The sequence below is a fragment of the Ictidomys tridecemlineatus genome, chromosome 4 (assembly GCF_052094955.1).
Source record: "Ictidomys tridecemlineatus isolate mIctTri1 chromosome 4, mIctTri1.hap1, whole genome shotgun sequence".
In the NCBI taxonomy this organism is placed as follows: domain Eukaryota; kingdom Metazoa; phylum Chordata; class Mammalia; order Rodentia; family Sciuridae; genus Ictidomys; species Ictidomys tridecemlineatus.
The window spans coordinates 47,963,301-47,977,360 of NC_135480.1; the positions used below are offsets into that span (position 1 = coordinate 47,963,301).

The window sequence follows — 14,060 nt, forward strand, 5'->3', positions numbered from 1 at the left end:
TTTGTTTTATTTATTTTTATGTGGTGGTAAATATCAAACCCAGTTCCTCACACATGCTAGACAGGCGCCCTACCACTGAGCCACAACCCCAGTCCTAAGTGTTAACTTCTTACTTGGTTTTTCATTTTATTTTATTTTTCAAATTATTTTCTCTATGCTCTGATTTCTTCATCTGTTTTATATTTAAGCATAATATGTGTATTTTTAAAAGTTCCATCAAATAATTTTATCAAATGAGGTAGGGTATGATAAATACATTCTTTATTTCTTTAGGATCGAGCTTTGGATTACCTAAGTACTTGTATTGATCAAGTTCAAACATTTGGAGACATTCTACAATTGGTTATTGTTGAGCTAATTTATAAGGTAAGAATTATAGTTTGTGATGGGGAAATAAACTCAACAGTTTATTTACAGTTTATTTACCTTTAGCTTTTTTCTGGACACTAGTAATTGCTAGGAGATTATGTTGTAATAATAACTATGTACAGTATACCCATATATGTATTTTTTTTCTTTTTCTGTTGGCTTATTGTATTTTTCAAGTATGTGCATCCATCCTTTCTATACTTCTGTAAGGGATTCTATAAAAATTTATGGGTTGAGTCAGTAAAGTTGAGAAGAAATTATTGTGTATGATCCAACCACTGAATAGCTTTGAAATAAAATTTAAGATTTTTCTTGAATAAATACCAGATTACTTTGGATATCTAAAAAGACTCCCCCTCCCCTAAAAAAAAAGCCATAAGTGCTTTTTATGCTCCTTGTTTATGAAAGAGAGTAGAGAAACTTTAAATGCAGGCATACCTCTTTTATTGGACTTTGCAGATATTGTGTTTTTTTGTCATTTTAAGGTTTTATGGCAACCCTGTGTTGAACAAGACTATCAACATTATTTTTTCAACAATATGTATTCTATATCTCTGTCACATTTTGGTAATTCTTGTAATATTTCATACTTTTTCATTATATCTATTGTAGTGATCTGAGATATTTGATATTACTATTATAATTATTTTGGGGTGCACTGAACCACACCCATATAAGACTGAAGACTTAACTGATAAATGTTAGGTGTGTTTTGAGTGCACCACCAACCAGTCCTTCTACCACCTCTTTCCCTCTCCTTGGATCTCCCTAACCACTGAGATAATGATATTGAAATTAGGCCAGTTAATAATCCTATAGTGGCCTCTAAGTTTTCATGTGCAGGAAGGAGAGACATCTCTCACTGTAAATCAAAAGCAAGAAATGATTAATCTTTGTACTCTGGTTTGGATGTAGTTTGAGTGTGTCCCCAAAAGTTCACATATTAGAGAAGACTCATTCTATAAAGGTGGTGGTAACTTTAAGAGAGAGAGCTTAGTAAGAGGTTACTAGGGTCACTCAGAAAGAACTAAGGTAATTCTAACAGCACATTGAATTAATTCTCCCACAAGGATTGTTATAAAAAGAGTAAAGCCTGGCCTAATCCAGAGCAAGGTCCTCCTAACTGCAATTCTGTAAAGGTTGAGAGAGGTAAGCTTCAGAAGAAACTTTTGAAACTAGCAAAAGTTGCTTTTTAAGGTTTAAGGAAAGAGACTGTTTCCATAATATAGAAGTACAAGGTGAAGCAGCAAGTGCTGATAAAGAATTGCAGCAAGTTACACAGAAATTTAGCAGAAAAGCTAATTAAGATAATTGGTGAAGGTAGCTTAACTAAACAACTAATTTTCTGTGTAGATGAAATAGCCTGATTTTTGGAAGAAGGTGTCATTTAGGATTTTCATATTAAAAGAGGTGGAGTCAATGCCTGGCTTGAGAGGTCAGACTATCTCTCTTGTTAGAGGCTAATACAGCTGGTGACTTTTTTTTAAGTTGAAGCCAGTGCCCATGTACTATTCTGAAAATCCTAGGGCCCTTGAGAATTATACTAAATTATACTACTCTACCTGTGCTCTAAAAATGAAATAGCAAATACATCTGTTTACAATATGTTTCACTGAATATTTTAAGACTAGTCCTCAGAAAAAAAGATTACTATCAAAATATCGCTTTTTATTGACAGTGCATCAGTCCTCAACACCTTGAATGTGAATGTATAGTGAGATTAATATTTTCATGCCTTCCAACATAACATCCATTTTGCAGCCTTTGGATCAAGGCATATTTAACTTTTATTATTTCAAGATTTATTCTTTAAGAAAACATTTTATCAGACTATAACTGTAGCTACCATAGATAGTGATTCTTCTGATGGATCTAGGCAAAGTGAATTGAAAACTTTCTGGAAAGGATTTCATTAAGAACCCTTGTGATTTAGCCAGTGTGGTGCACCTTGTAATCCCAGCAGCTCGGAAGGCTGAGGCAGAGGCAGGAGAATCACAGTTCAAAGCCAGCCTCAGTAACAGTGAGCACTAAGCAACTCAGTGAGACCCTGTCTCTAAATAAAATACAAAATAGAGCTGAGGATGTGGCTCAGTGGTTGAGTGCCCCTGAGTTCAATCCTTTGTGCCCCGCCTCAAAAAAAAAAAACAAAAAAAAAACAAAAAAACCTCATGATGCATGGTTGGAGGTCCAAATAAACAACATTAATAGGATTTTGGAAGAAGTTGATCCAGCCTTCATGGATGACTTTAAGGGATTCAAGACTTAAGTGGAGGAAGTAATGGCAGATGTGAAGGAAATAAGAAAACTAGAATTAGAAGTAGGGCCTGAAAAGGTGGTTGAATTACTAAAGTCTCATGCTAAAACTTTAATGGAAGAAGAGTTGCTTCTTATGAATGAGCAAAGAAAGTTTTCTTCAGATAGAATGTACTCCTGGTAAAGTTGCCATGAGTATTGTTGAAATGAGAACAGAAAATATAAATTATGGAAGAATGAATAAAAGAATGAGTAGTTGTAATACATATTCAAAATAAAATTCTTTCTGAAATGTTGTGTCATATTATCTCACTCCATGTTAGCCAACATTTCTTTATGTCCTCATAAGAATATTTTATAGTTTTCGCTGGGCATGGTGGCATATGCCTGTAATCTCAGAGACTTGGGAGGCTAAAATAGGTACATCACAAGTATGTTTTCTTTTCCAGGTCTGTCATGCTAATCCATCTGAAAGGGCTCGTTTCATTCGTTGCATTTATAACTTATTACAGTCATCTAGCCCTGCTGTAAAATATGAAGCTGCTGGGACATTAGTAACACTGTCAAGTGCACCAACTGCAATCAAGGTACTGCTTATTTCTTTGGGACCAGATTAGATGATAGATATGCTGTCTTATTACTCATGACTTAGTAACATTGCAATTCACTGTGTGTTTACATGGCAAAGAAAACAAATACAAATTTATAAAATTATTTGCCTTTTTACAGAATTCAATCTTCTTTTTCCTTCTGTCATATACATATAAAGGATCTTATATACTAAATTATTTTAATGACTCACACTGATCTTTAAATTCCTGTGGTTTTTTTTTTTTAATGTATTATAAAGTGAAATTTGCTTAACAGCTATACTTCTTGGGATTCTCTGCTTTTTTTCTTAGTTTCCACCCTTAATTTTTGGGATGTTAAAAGTATTAAAAAGTATTTCTGAGCCTGCCCTGATGGTGCACACTTATGTGCCTAACCAATCAAGAGGCTGATGCAGGAGGATCACAAGTTTGAGGCCAAGCCTAGGCAACTTAACAGACCCTGTCTCAGAATTAAAAATAAAAAGGACTGGGGATGTAATTCAGTGTGATAGTGCATTACTGGGTTTAGTCACTACTTAAATTTAAGTACTTAAATTTAAATTTAAGTATTTCTGCCTGTAGCAGCCCCTTTCAGTCCACATGCCTTTGAACAAAATGCATAATAAACTTGTGCAGGGGTTAATGAGTATATTTTGGCTTCTTAGAGGTTTTTCAGATTCTATGATTTCTTAAAATGTATTTTTTTTTTTGTATAGGCTGCTGCTCAGTGTTACATTGATTTAATTATTAAAGAGAGTGACAACAATGTAAAGCTCATAGTTCTGGATCGATTAGTAGAATTAAAAGAGCATCCTGCTCATGAACGAGTCCTTCAGGTAAACACTGTCTCACAGAGAGAAATTCTAAATATGCTATTTTTCAAATTTTAATCATTCCCTATCCTGCTCATGAACGAGTCCTTCAGGTAAACACTGTCTCACAGAGAGAAATTCTAAATATGCTATTTTTCAAATTTTAATCATTCCCTATCCTTGGTGTCTTAGATTACTTAAAACTTTGAAGACCGGGCAATTTAAGTTTGTTCAAATAAAGTGAAACTCTCAAATCGCCATATAACCTTCTAGGTTATTGTCTTTGCCATCAAAATTTCTAAAATAAAGGCTCACTAAATGCATTGCTGATGTTTGATCAGAACAAGAAGAATGAAAAATTGCCATAAAGGATATTATTGGAAGAGTTTGAGAAATGTGAATATAGCCTGTATTTTAGTTAAGAGTCTGAATAAGCGTTAAATTCTCTGAATGTGGTATTTATGTTTATATAAGAAATTATCCGGGAGTGAGTATTTAACTCAGTGGTAGATGGTTGCCTGTAATATATGAAGCCTTGGGTTCAATCCCTAGCACCACCAAAAACTAAAGAAATTATCCTGTACTCTTAGGAGATGTACACTGAAATCCTAAGAGAGGAAATATAAGAATTCGGGAGAAAATCCTAAAGGTAGTCAGATCCCTAGTGGTTCTTGTAGTGATGCTTATAGTGGCAACAGATTATAGAATTAAATTACAATGGACAGCATTTTTTTAAGTTGTTGATAGATCCTTATTTTTTATTTATTTATATGCGGTGCTGAGAACCAAACCCAGTGCCTCACACATGCCAGGCAAGTGCACTATCGCTCAGCCCCAGCCCCAGCACCATAAGCAGCATTTTTCGAAGAGCTGTTTAAAAATCTATTTGGGAGTCAGGCACTGTGGCTCACACCTGTAATCCCAGCAGCTCAAGAGGCTAAGACAGGAGGATTGTGAGTTCAAAGCCAACCTCAGCAACAGTGAGGCACTAAGCAACTTAGTGAGACCCTGACTCTAAAACACAAAACAGGGCTGGGGATGTGGCTCAGTGGTTGAGTGTCCCTGAGTTCTATCCCCAGTACCAAAACAACAAAAGTATTTGGGAAAAAAGAGATGTAGATTCTTATGGTGGGTTTGGATGCAGCTGGAAAGACCATCATCTTTTATAAATTGAAACTGGAAGAGATTGTGACCACCCTTCCTACAATAGGTTTCAATGTGAAGATAGTAGAATATGGAAATAACAGCTTCACAGTCTGGGATGTTGGTGGTCAGGACAAAATCAGACCTTTGTGGCAACATTATTTCAAGAACACTCAAGGTCTGATTTTTGTGGTTTTGGTAATGACAGAGAAAGAGTCAGTGAGACCAAGAAAAAACTAACTAGAATGTTAGTGAAGATGAATTCAGAGATAGTTTGTTAGTGTTTGTAAATAAACAGAATCTTCCCAGTGCTGTGAATATAGCAGTTATAATAGACAAGCTTGGCTTACATTCCCTTCACCAGAGAAACACATTCAGGTTACTTGTGCTATCAGCATAGATAGGCTTTACAAAGATTTGGACTGGCTCTCCAACCAGCTCAAAAACTAGAAGTGACCAAAGCAGTCCATCCCCTGCACATTGTGGCAAAGCCAGCTGGCCTCCTCTGAGTGCATGTGTAAGAAACCTTGATGGTTGTGTGGCTGGGAGTAGGGGCAGCTTTCTCACTCTGCCTTATACACTCCACCCAGGATCTCACATGCTAGGCAAGTGCTTTACCATTGCACTTATCTTTCTTATAATACAAGAAAACCAGTATTACATTTTAAGTTTTAAAAAAAAGGAATTTTTGAAACTTTTTTAACATGTTGAAAAGATTTTTAAACATAAAGCTTTAAAGAAGTAAAATCATTTGTAAATTAGATTTGTGCTATTTAAAATATCATAGTTTTTTTGAAGTATGCATCTTTTAAAAATTACATTTTCCTACAGAGCCAAGTTAGTAATATCACACTTAACACAGTTAATAGTTTCTTAATACTATTTAATACTAAGTATTGATTCAGATTTTTATAGTTGTCCCAAAAGTGCCCTTTTTATTTAATTTGTCCAGTTCATAATGATGTATTATTCTGGTTATTATGTCCTTTCAATTTCTTAATTTTGAACAGTATCTTTTTGCTTGATACTAATTTGTTGAAATGACAAGACCAATTCTCCTTCCTGTAAAATGCCCTTCCTGAATCTGGCTGGTTATTCTTGTGGTGTCATTTAACTTATTCCTCTGACTCCCTGTTTCCTAAAAACTGTAAATTAGATGTAAAGTTTGATAGAGTAAACTTTGTCAGTTTGAATGCAACATCTGTGATATTAGTTCTATTACATTACATCAGGAGACTCAAAATGTCTAGTTCTTTTACCACTAGTAAATTTATTATTAATCAAAGAATTAAGTTGATGATAGAACCATTCTGCAGTTAAGCTTTTCTTCTTGTGACCAGAAAAATCGGTGTTAATTCTTTATTGTTTGCTCTTTTAGGATCTGGTAATGGACATCCTAAGAGTATTGAGCACACCAGACTTGGAAGTACGCAAGAAAACTCTGCAGTTAGCGTTGGATCTTGTTTCTTCTAGGAATGTTGAAGAGGTAAAAAAAAAAAAAAAAAAAATGATGCCACTTTGTAAGTGGTCAGGCCAAACACAATGTAATTCTTACTTATTTCTACTTTGTTTGTAGTTGGTTATTGTCTTGAAGAAGGAAGTGATTAAAACAAATAATGTTTCTGAGCATGAAGACACTGACAAATACAGACAGCTCCTTGTACGAACATTGCATTCCTGCTCTGTCCGATTTCCAGATATGGCTGCAAATGTTATTCCTGTGGTATGTAATTCTGATGACCTTAATTTTTAAATTCTCTAGAAGGAATTTTTAAAAATTTTTAATTATTCAACAGTTAATCTTAAATGTCAACTTTTTGGAACCACAAAATTTCAAAGTAAAACCCCAATCCTTTTTATGGGTCTTGCTAAGTTGCCAAGATCAGCCTCAAACTTGCAGTCCTTCTTCCTTAGCCCCCTTTTGCATTCACCACCACAAGTTTTATCTCTAAAAGTTGAAAAAATCAGTTATGGGAAAAATTTACAGAACTAGAATATTTTGAGGTAGGTTAGTATAGTTGAAGATTTGCCTCTGAGTTTTACATTTTCTCTAAAATGATTTTTCTTATAATTTAGGATTATCTAATGGGATTTGTAGTGGGTTTTGTTGTTGTTTTGTTTACTTGTTTGTTTTTTGGTGGTACTGAGGTTTGAACCCAGGATTTCACATGCTAGGCAAGTGCTTTACCATTGCACTTATCTACATCCTCAACTCTTCATTTTATTGTGAGATAGTCTGATTCAGTTGCTGAGGCTAGCTTTGAACTTGCAAGTTTCCTGCCTCAGCTGAGTAGCTTGGATTATAAATGTGTGATACCAAGCCTACCTTGACTTGATTTCTAAATTCTCTTTTTATAGTGATTTTTATAATAAATTTAAGTGCATATAGAGAAACCATTGTGATTTTTTTTCATAATAGTACCTGTCTCTCTACTTATATTTTGTTTTGTATTTTAAAAGTTACATTCTTTTGAAATTTCTTAATTTTTTCTTTTTTTTTGAGGGGAGGGTACTAGGGATTGAAACCAGGGGTGCTTTACCATTGAGCTATATCCCAGTCCTTTTTTATTTTGAAATGGAGTCTCACTAAGTTGCTAAGGCTAGCCTCAAACTTGGAATCCTCCTGTCTCAGTCTCCTAAGTCTGGGATTATAGGTGTGCACCACTGTTCCTGGATCTTAATTTACTTCTTGTCTTAGATCATTTTCTTCCTGAAAATCATATAATTGCTAATCTTATTCCCCTGCCTCTTTTTTTTCCCATTTAGTTAATGGAATTTCTCAGTGACAGTAATGAAGCAGCAGCTGCAGATGTCTTGGAGTTTGTTCGTGAAGCCATTCAGCGCTTTGATAGTTTGAGAATGCTGATTGTTGAGAAGATGCTTGAAGTCTTTCATGCTATTAAATCTGTCAAGTAGGTTTAAAATATATTTTGGTATAATGTCAAGTGAGCATTTTATCAATTTCTACCTTCAAAGAGCTAATTGATAGAAAGTATAATGGAGAGAGATGGGCTTAGTGGGGCACACCTGTAATCTCAGCTACTTTGAAAGCTGAATTAAAAGGCTCATAATTTGAGGTCAGCCTGAGCAACTTTGAGAAGCTATCTCAAAGTAAAAAATAAAAAGAGTTGGGGATATAGCTCAATGGTGCTCCTAGATTCAGTTCCTACTTCTGGATAAAACATTATATAGAATGGAGAGGAGCTAAATTTATTTTATAGATTTAGCTAGATTTTTCTTTCTGATTTCTTCTAAAACAGTATGAATTCTAAAGTGACTAAGAAGCATATTTTTATATTTTTGTAAATGGTGTATTTTTGAAATATTATTGTTATTTATATCCCCCTTTAGCATTTGTTGAAGAGAAAGATAGGAAATGCAACCCAAATCTGATGTGTATTTCTCTTCAGATGGCCCTTACTAATGAAAAAGGATTATTTGTTTTTTATTGTTTGTTTGTGGTGGTTACTCAAACCTGGGACCTTGATGGTGTTGGGCAAATACTTTACCTCCGGACTGTATCTCCAATACCAAGAATTGTCTAATGCAAATTCGGCTTCATTTTAAGAATCTGATGGCTGGCCAGGTGTCAGCACACATATAATTCCAGCTACCCAGGAGGATGAAGCAGTAGGATGGCAAGTTTGAGGGTAGTTTTGGTAACTTAGTAAAACTCATCTCAAAAATAAAAATAAAAAGGGCTAAGAATATGGGAATATAGATCAATGATAGAATGCTTGCCCAGCATGTGCAAGGCCCTATGTTCAATACCCAATACCCACCCCAACACACACACACACACACACACACACACAAGAATCTGATGAGTATCCTATGACAGACTTGAATTATATCTGCTTAGATAAGAAGGAAGGGACCCATACAAAATTGTCTTTATAATATGAAGTATTACATGGAAGTGAGTAAGATTTGTTTCCTTCCTGAGGGGGGGGGGGAATCATATCATTGAAATCCATAAACTCTTAAAACTTCAGTTTCTAAATTGATTTTTTTTCTGAGTAAATTTAAAATCTTAGGGAAAAGAAGAGTGAAGACTTAAGCCACTTTAACATGTTTTTTTTCTTTTTTTCTTTTTTATATATGATAGCAAAATGCATTACAATTCTTATTACACATATAGAGCACAATTTTTCATATCTCTGGTTGAATACAAAGTATATTCACACCAATTCGTGTCTTTATACATGTGCTTTGTATAATAATGATCATCATATTCTACCATCATTTATAACCCCAAGGCCCCTCCCTTCCCCACTTTAACATTTTAAATCAGAGAATTTTTGCTATTTTTTCCCCCAGTGAGGATTGAACGCAACGCCTCCTGCATGCTAAGCAAGCACTGTACCACTGATCTGCCATTCCCAGCTCTTTTTACTTCACTCTAAAACAGGTCTCACTACGTTGCCCAGGCTGGCTTTCAACTAGAGTTCCTCCTGCCTCAACCTTCCTGGTGATAGGATTATAGACATCATTGCTGTGTTTAGGTTTTGTTTTGCTATATTTTGTTTTGTTTTTTCCTGTGCTTGGGATTGAACCCATGATCTCTCACATGCCAAAGAAATGTTTCACTACTGAGCTACACACCCTAGCATGTGTGTTCTTGCACCTCTGTATATATTGTTCTGTTTGTCTCTTCAGTGACTGCAGATAAGTAAATTAATTTTTCATTAAAATAATACATATCTTATAGTAGAAAGTGGTAAAGCCAAATTTACCTTAACTGCCATAAGGGACACTTTCCTGGGAAGTGTTTTGGCATTTTATTTTTAATACTGGGTTTGTCAACTTTAGAAGCTTCCCAATAATGAGAAATGAGAAGAGTAATTTTTCTTGTGATTTCTGGAAAGAATAAAAACTTATTGTTACATTCTATATGAAACATTCTTCCATACTTCCTTGGAACTGCAGAATCTTATTTTTTTCACTTGAGCTTAAATTCACAAAGAAAGATTTCTGCTTCAGGATTTCTTTTTGAGGTATGTGTTTCAGATTTTGTATTCTTATCCTAGGATTTATCGAGGTGCATTATGGATCCTGGGAGAATACTGTAGTACCAAGGAAGACATTCAAAGTGTGATGACGGAAGTCCGTAGGTCCCTTGGAGAGGTATGTTTTACTTTAGTAAATCCTGCTTGCTTATCTTTGGTACTGGAACTTGATTTCAGAGGTACTTTACCGCTGAGTTACATCGGTAGTCCTTTTTCTTTTGAGATAGGTTTTTGTTAAGTTGCTGAGGGTCTCCAGGAGTTACTGAGACTGACCTTGAACTTGTGATCCTCCTGCCTCAGACTTCCAAATTGCAGAGATTACAAACATGCACCGCCACAGTCAGTGTAAATCTTGCTTTATATGGTGGTTAATGCTTCTGAAAAATCTAGTAGTCTAGGGACATAGTTCAGTGGTAGAGTGCTTGCCTAGCATGTGAGAGGCCCTGGGTTCAATCCCCAGCATCACCAAAAAAGAAAAAAATCTTTTATGTGATGATTTACATTCGTGTTTTTATTTAGTAGTGACCAGACTGAAAAATATATTTTAATTAGCCAGATAATTGAGCCTTAAAGGCTACTTTGTATTTATTCCTTAAAATTAGGGATGCCTTCTTTTGGTTCTGCCAATAATTAGCTCTGGAACCTTGAATTTAAGTTTCTGAACTGGATTTTAGTTTTTTCCTCTATAAAATAGAAAGTGTTGAAATTGGTAATGATTAAAGACTCTTGAGCACTCATCCCCCCCCACCACCACCACCAGGGTTTGAACCTGGGTGCACTTAACCACTGAGCTACATTCCCCAGCACTTTTTATTTTTTTATTTTGAGACAGGGTATCGATAAGTTACCTAGGGCCTCACTAAGTTTCTGAGAGTGGCTTTGAACTTTCAATCCTCCTGTCTCAGCCTTTCAAATTGCTGGGACTACGGAAGTGCCACCACAGTGCCCAGTGAGAACTCTTAAATTAGACTAGTATTAAGGAATAAATACAAAGTAGCCCTTGGTTAATTAAAAAGGATGGTTGATGAAGTGATTGGTACAAATGAGTCAAATTTATTTCTTTTTATAGAAAAATGAGTGCTGGTTTAAGTTAATTTTTCAAGAGAACGGATGAAGAATAAAGCCAATGCATTTTTCTTGAAAGTAACTTGGTATGGAAGTGATTTCCACTTAACAAATTAAGAAACTGGGGCTCAAAGTAGTTTAATTAACTTTCCAGAACCATATACTAGTATAGTGGCAGAGAAAAATTAAAAGCCAAGGATGTCCAACTCCAGAGCCCCTGTTCTTCCCATTGCATTTCCTAAGAAGGAAGGAAAAATGTGATTTTGTAGCTTGTTGTAGTGCCTACCTGTTATCCCAGCAACTTGGGAGGCTGAGGCAGGAGGATTGCAAGTTTGAGACCAGCCTCAACTTTGAGAGCAAGATCCTATCTCAAAATTTTAAAAAGGATTGAGGATGAAATTCAGGGGTAATAAAGTTAAGGAAAAAAAAATCTATAGTACTGCAGATAGTAAATAAACAAAGAAACATGATTTTGCTTGTTTTTCATATTACTATTAAATTGATTTTTCTAATTGATTTTTTAGATCCCAATTGTAGAGTCAGAAATAAAGAAAGAAGCTGGTGAATTAAAGCCTGAAGAAGAAATAACTGTGGGGCCAGTTCAAAAATTGGTTACTGAAATGGGTACTTATGCAACTCAGAGTGCCCTCAGCAGTTCTAGACCCACCAAGAAAGAGGAAGACAGGTAATTTATGGTCCCTGTGCCCTGCCAGCTGAACTATTTTTATTGTAATTCTCATGTATAAAACAGTCACATGATTTCTTTTATTCATTTGTTTTTGTAACCAAAATGAAAGTCTTTGCCCTTTAAAGTACTTGAAAGGAGGAAGGTGTTTACTTTTTCCCCCATGAATTGTGTTAATGGTTTTAATCCTCTGCTCTTCTGTTTTCACTGAAATGACTGTTTAAAATCATTTTACTCACATGGAAAATGTGAAGTGGAGGTAAAGATGATATTTGAGTTTGGTTGCCCATTAGTATCTGAAGAGATATTTTGGAGATTTCCATTTCTTCTTGTTTTTTTTTCCCCCCATTTGACGGAATAACATTTTTAATGTTTTCTCCTTTATTTTACTCTCCTTTTTTGTGATGAAGATGATGAAAATTATGCCTAAAATTTATTGAATACTTACTGTGTGCAAAGCATTGTGCTAAGTAGTTTGTCTCATATGGTCTTGACAAAAACCTTTTGAGATAGATTGGTTATATCATCTCCATTTCACAGAAGAGAAATTTGACTTAGAGAAGTTTGTAACCTTTGAAAGTCATTAGCTCCAGTACATACACCCTTTTCTTTTCTTTTTTTGTACCAGGAATTGAATCCAAGTATGCTTATTCACTGAATGACATCCTTAGTTCTTTTTATTTTTTATTTTAAGTCAGGGACTCATTAAATTGCTTAGGGTCTTGCTAAGTTGCTGAGGCTAGCTTTGAACTTGGCAATCCTCTTGCCTCAGCCTCCTTAACCAAACTTTTTTTTTTACTTTCATTCATTTGGCTCTTGAGTGATTTGAAGAAAAGTATTAACATCATGTATTCTTTTTCTTTTTGAGAGCCAAAGAAGGATTTAACTGAAGGTTGGGAGTGAGGGTGATTTATGTAAATCATTTGTACAAAAGCTGCAGCTGCTTAAGAAGTTAGTGGTTTTCATTTTCCTTCATTGGATTGCAGACCTCCCCTTAGAGGATTCCTTCTGGATGGAGATTTCTTTGTTGCTGCCTCCCTTGCCACCACTCTGACCAAGATTGCATTGCGCTATGTAGCTTTGGTTCCAGAGAAGAAAAAACAAAATGTAAGTTAATTTATTCTACATTTACTCACCAACTTATTATTGAGCACCAATTATATGTATTGTACATTGAGAACCCCATAAGATAATCCTATAATGAAAGAGCTCATGGTTTAATAGGAAAAATGGATATAATAGTACAATCTGAGTGAAAAATAGATAGAGCAATACAATAATGATAACATGTGTAGACTAGTGGAGGAGACAAGAGGGTTTATGAAGTTACTTCTGTTTGCTGGGATTAATCAAGGACCAGTAAAGGAAATGCCCCTCTCTCTCCAGAATCTTCATCCAAAAATAAAAATCTATTATTTTTTCCCAGAATGTCTCTCGGATAATTCATATCTTTATCATAGTTTCTGAACATTGTCCTACATTCATACTCACATGTCAGGTTATGAACTCTATGATACATTGTTGTTTTTTCTTTAAATAGTTAGTCCTTTTTTTTTTTTTCTTTCATAATTTTTCCCCCCTTTTCTTCTTCTTTTTTTTTTTTTTAAAGAGATAGAGAGAGAATCTTTAATATTTATTTTTTAGTTTTCGGTGGACACAACATCTTTGTTTGTATGTGGTGCTGAGGATCAAACCCGGGCCGTACACATGCCAGGCGAGCGCACTACCGCTTGAGCCACATCCCCAGCCCCCCCATTTTCTTCTTTTGTCAGTGACTGGACCAGCGTGGGGAGGGACAGCTGTTGAGAGTTGGGAACAGGGCAAAGTTCAAGAACCTTCCCAAGGGGGGGGTGATGCTTCCTTTTTCCTTAATTTTTATTTTATTTTATTATTTATTTATTTTTTTGTAGTTGTGGATGGACAGCATGCTTTTATTTTATTTGTTTGCTTTTAATGTGGTGCTAAGGTTGAACCCAGTGCCTCACATGTGCTAGGTAAGCGCTCTGCCACTGAGCTACAGCCCCAGCCCTTTGCTTCATTTTTTTATTCTGATAAAATACATGTAACATAAAATGTTATAACCACTTTAAGTGTTTTAATCACTTTAAGTGTACAGTTGAGTGGCATTAAATTC

The 14,060-nt window shown here is 35.2% G+C and overlaps 1 protein-coding gene and 1 pseudogene across 1 annotated transcript in view; both read left to right on the forward strand.

The window, feature by feature from the left end:
- Copb1 (coat protein complex I subunit beta 1) overlaps positions 1-14,060 on the forward strand; it is a 37,468-nt gene that overhangs the window by 11,297 nt on the left and 12,111 nt on the right. The window contains exons 6-14 of the mRNA XM_078046437.1: positions 274-366; positions 3,072-3,209; positions 3,929-4,048; positions 6,546-6,653; positions 6,744-6,890; positions 7,934-8,079; positions 10,198-10,294; positions 11,766-11,926; positions 12,913-13,033. Of these exons, the coding sequence (XP_077902563.1) occupies positions 274-366; positions 3,072-3,209; positions 3,929-4,048; positions 6,546-6,653; positions 6,744-6,890; positions 7,934-8,079; positions 10,198-10,294; positions 11,766-11,926; positions 12,913-13,033 (1,131 nt within the window). The remainder of the gene's footprint in view (positions 1-273; positions 367-3,071; positions 3,210-3,928; positions 4,049-6,545; positions 6,654-6,743; positions 6,891-7,933; positions 8,080-10,197; positions 10,295-11,765; positions 11,927-12,912; positions 13,034-14,060) is intronic.
- LOC144377440 (ADP-ribosylation factor 2 pseudogene) lies at positions 4,121-5,815 on the forward strand (annotated as a pseudogene).